Genomic DNA, 4,927 nt, shown 5'->3' on the forward strand with positions numbered 1-4,927 from the left:
GTTAGGGTTTTTTTTTAATTCCTTTGTTTTATCTTTTCTTTCTATAGTTTTACTTTACTATATTTATAAAAATAAAATCTTTTTTTTATATGAATACAACAGTATAAAGTATAGCTTTATCAAGAAGTTGGGTTATAAGATAGTTTGATTTCAGCAATGCCATCTTGAATGGAGATTTACATCAAATTATATATATGTTTCAGCCAATTGACTTTGAGGTAAGACTTATTCACATGCATGCAAGTTTAATAAATCTCTCTATGACTTGAAACAAGCACCTAGAGAATGGTTCAATAAGTTGAGTATGGCTCTACATTCTTTTAGTTTTGTTAATACAAAATGTGATACTTCCTTATTTATTAAGAAACAAATAGATTATGTTATCTACATATTGTGTTATGTGGATGATATTATCATCATTGAAAATAATTCTATATATATTAATATGATAAAGAAATTTGATATTTTTTTTTCTACATGTATCTTGTTTCTTGAGAGAGCCAAATAGGTGTAAATCTATTTCTTTTGATGAAACAAACAAGAAAAAAATCCTATACTTTATTCAAATATAAAAAATCCTATACTTTATTCAAATATAAAAATCCTATACAGCTTTTGATGAGCCAAATAGATTATTGTAATTTTCTCCATATTTCTCCAAATTAAATTGAAAAATCCTATACTTTATTCAAATATAAAAATTTATAAATTGTTTAGTTGATAAAGCGATCAAAATCTCCGTAATAAAAACATCAGGAGTCCAAGAGGAGTGATAGAGGATCAGCATGTTTTGTGGTTCGTAGAAAATTAGTTAATGTTGACTTAAATGTAAGATAAATTAAATATAAGAAAAAAATAGACTCTAACATTTGTGATAAAGTAGTCTAAACTTTGTTTTGTTGATTTCCAAAATTTATTTGAATTTTGATTTTATATATGATAAACTTGAGAAATTATGTTAACAGAGTTAAATTCATAGAAAATATTTGCACTTAATAAAATTTTAATATTTATTTTATATTAAAAAATTGAAAGCATAACCTTCTTTTTATTTATTTATTTATTTATTATTATCTTTTTTCTTTTGTCTTTGAGATATATATCTAGAAGACAATTCTGCTACTAACTAGCTTAGGACTATCTCATAAGAACATTGTCATGTAAATAGCAATTCTCCTTGAAATTGGTATTTGACTTGCATATTATGAATCAACTACTATAAGAGATATTTGAATAGGTGTCACAATTGATTGAAATACAACAATCAAGTTTTTCCTCTTATTAAATTATTTGATTTGAATAATGGAAGCATATATAATCTTATTATATAAGAGAATATGAAAACCACCTCTTTATCATATGGTAAACTTCCTTGGGTTTAAATGTCTGGGCTACATGTCCAGCACCCTGCATTTTTATTACAATAATAAATACATGCATCTAGTGAAGTGTACGTGATTTTAGTTAAGAAAAATGCAAATTCATTATTAAACTGACAAATTAAATGTAACATAAAATAGCATTGTAACTTACCTTTACTGACACATATGTTAAGTAATGGTCTTCTTTCATTTTGTAAATTTCCGTGAATCTGTGTAAACATTAATAAAAAATTATTAAAAGAAAAGTATGCAAACTCTATAATTTCAATCAAAATTAGTTCTTGAATCCTAATAAGGGCAAACTAATTTTGAGAAAGTATACAATAATGCAACAAAACTATTGTTAGAATTTGCATCTATATATTAATTTAAAAGAAAAGATAAAAAAAAAAGTGCTACCCTAATATATATGATGAGTATGTAAGGCGTAAAATTGGGTCCTATGACTCAATTAAAATTTATTTTATTAGGACTAGAATTTATTATAAATAGAGTAATAGTGATAGAATTAAAAAGTATGAATTTTGTTTATTATTTGAAAAAAATTCAAATATATTTAAAAATATTTATTTTGTAAATAAATTATGTTTACAAAAATGTATAAATACTAATTATATAGTTGCAAATGCAAATTCATTATTAAACTGACAAATTAAATGCAACTTACCTTTACTGACACATATGTTAAGTAATGGTCTTCTTTCATTTTGTAAATTTCCGTGAATCTGTGTAAACATTAATAAAAAATTATTAAAAGAAAAGTATGCAAACTCTATAATTTCAATCAAAATTAGTTCTTGAATCCTAATAAGGGCAAACTAATTTTGAGAAAGTATACAATAATGCAACAAAACTATTGTTAGAATTTGCATCTATATATTAATTTAAAAGAAAAGATAAAAAAAAAAGTGCTACCCTAATATATATGATGAGTATGTAAGGCGTAAAATTGGGTCCTATGACTCAATTAAAATTTATTTTATTAGGACTAGAATTTATTATAAATAGAGTAATAGTGATAGAATTAAAAAGTATGAATTTTGTTTATTATTTTTTTACGGTATTTTTTAATTTGAGGTGTTAAGGAACTCTATTTAAAAGTTTGTTGTTGGCCAATAAATTACTTTATATACAAAACGGAATTCAAACCCGATATTTACTTAAACAGAATAGTAAATTAACTATTACACCAATCCAATTTAATTAAAAAAATATGAAATTAGTAATTCATATATTCTTTTTGGAGAATTCCATTAATAGAAGGTGAATGATATTCTATCCTCTCTAAAGTAACATGTAAGTTACCTTATCTGATGTGTCATATTTTAATTGGGTGTTTATTTTAACCTGAATTACCTTAGCCACTCGTCGCGCCTCCCAAGCATCACCGTCTCATTGGTGTTTCGTTTTCTTTTCCCAAATCATTCTTCTAGAAAAGGTACTCAAACTCTCTCTAATTATGTTTACTCCTCCTCACTCTTTCGTCGTTGTCATTACGTCTCCCAAGTATCACCGTCTTATTGGGTGTCTTATTTTTTCTTTCCAAATCATTCTTCCAGAAGAGGTACTCTAACTCTCTCTAATAAACGTTTACTCCTCCCCATTGTACTCCTTCATGGTAGTCGTTACGCCTTCCAAGCATCACTATCTCATTAGGTGTCTTGTTTTTCCAAATCATTCTTCTAGAAAAGGTACTCTAACTCTCTCTAATTGCGTTTACTCCTCTCCACTCCTTTGTCGTTTATGCCTCCTAAGTATCACTGTCTTATTGAGTGTTTCATTTTCTTCTTCTGTCAAGCCGTCATCGTCTTCCAAGATATTATTAACTCTTATGAGATTAAAGTAATTCAGGTTAAAATAAATACCCAATTAAAATATGACACATCAAAAAAGATAGCTTACAAGTTACTTTAGAGATGATAGGATAGCATTCACCTTAATAGAATCATCTTTATCTTTTATCTCTTCCCCTTAACTCTTCATTCCTTAATTTTCTCTTATTATTCTTTATTTCTGTCTAATACTATTAATTTCTCTCTACTCTAAATTCTTCGTCCTTATTCATATAGAAATGAGGAGCTCAACCTATCTGTGAAGCATTTAGCATTATATTTTACCAATTAATATAAAAAAGTTAAAGAAAACTTTAATATATGTTACCCGGCCACTTGACCATCAACAAACCATGCACGCCACTTGTCATATATGCTAAGCTTTAATGACTTTATCCAATTTTGTGTAGCTATGTGTGGTATTGACATATCAAGATCAGAACTGCAATTATATAAAACAACACAAATTAAAGTTTCTCGTTAAAAAAAAAATACAAAAATTTTTATTTAAATAATTTTTATTTTTATATTAATAACTAATTTTGATATACACGTAATATAGTCGATTAATAACGTAGGAAGTTAACCAGTAAACTAGAGCTTGGATATTGGCCTTGGTCAAATTTTGATAATATCCTGCAACGCTGAGTAGAGTCACGTTATATGCCAAAGTCTTGTTGCATCTCAAGAACTCTCCCTTTGTTCCCTATTTACATCCCAATATTAATGGAATTAATTCTCAGTCAACTGATTATTAATTAATATATTAAAATCATATACATCCATCAAGATAGCTTTTTTAATAACCTGTACAATAGTAAGAGAACATAAAGTAATTAATTAATATCTATAAAATATGAATATTTTATTGAGTTATCATGAACAAATATATTTAAATACGCAGATCAATAAATCTGTATATTCATATCTATATCAATATCTATGTATCATAGATAAATATGGATAAACATAAAATACATGATATGATAGAATACAAATGTCTTTAGTTATGCTAAGTAAAAACAAAGACAGACATAATAAATCTGAGATATAATACTGTCTCAGCAAATGTATCTCAACAGAAAATTAATTCCGATATTTTACGGCGGTTGTTGGATCTATTTTTTTGTGGTTTTTAATCGCCGCCAAATATATTGCGACGGTTAAACCAAACGCTAAAAGATAGACTGTAGGTAAACAATTAACGGCGATTTTAACTAACCGGTGGAATAACTGCCGTTAAATGGCAAAGAGCTGAAAACGACGTTTGTTTAAACCGCCGCTAAATACTAAAAAATATACAATATGATCATTTTGCGGCGATTTAAAATCGCTGCCAAAACCGCCGCCAAATTCAAGATTTCCATTAAAATTTTAGTTTTCTTTTTTTATTATTATTTTTCCTCTTTTAAAATAGTATGTTTATTCAACTTTAATTTATTAGTTATCGATTAATTTAAAGAACTTCCAACCAAATAAAACAACTAAATAACATAACAAACCAAATTATATATATGCAAACATAACATATAAAGAGATTGTCATAAGTGAAAGATTCAATATAAAGTAAAATTTGATAATTAGAAGAAAATAAACATAAAGAACTAAACCAACTTAAATTCAATAGTCTCTAATAACATTGATTGAAAGTCATTTTTTTATAATTTTATTAAATTTTTAATTAGATTTTTATATATTTTTAATTATATTTTT

The 4,927-nt window shown here is 26.1% G+C and overlaps 1 protein-coding gene across 7 annotated transcripts in view; it reads right to left on the bottom strand.

Annotated features, from left to right (window-relative positions):
- Positions 1-4,927, bottom strand: part of LOC107638340 (serine carboxypeptidase-like 13) — a 79,760-nt gene that overhangs the window by 48,045 nt on the left and 26,788 nt on the right. For 4 of the 7 annotated variants that reach the window (XM_021120344.1, XM_021120341.1, XM_016341571.2 and 1 more), the window contains 4 exons: positions 3,802-3,920; positions 3,543-3,656; positions 2,050-2,107; positions 1,162-1,407 (listed from right to left, as the gene is read on the bottom strand). In XM_021120344.1, coding sequence (XP_020976003.1) covers positions 1,324-1,407; positions 2,050-2,107; positions 3,543-3,656; positions 3,802-3,920 — 375 coding nt within the window. In that variant the 3' untranslated portion in view covers positions 1,162-1,323. Of the gene's footprint in view, positions 1-1,161; positions 1,408-1,533; positions 1,592-2,049; positions 2,108-3,542; positions 3,657-3,801; positions 3,921-4,927 lie in introns of those variants that run through there. The other 3 variants (XM_021120343.1, XM_021120345.1, XM_021120342.1) reach the window with 2 other exon arrangements.

Source organism: Arachis ipaensis, chromosome B04 (assembly GCF_000816755.2).
Source record: "Arachis ipaensis cultivar K30076 chromosome B04, Araip1.1, whole genome shotgun sequence".
Taxonomy (NCBI): domain Eukaryota; kingdom Viridiplantae; phylum Streptophyta; class Magnoliopsida; order Fabales; family Fabaceae; genus Arachis; species Arachis ipaensis.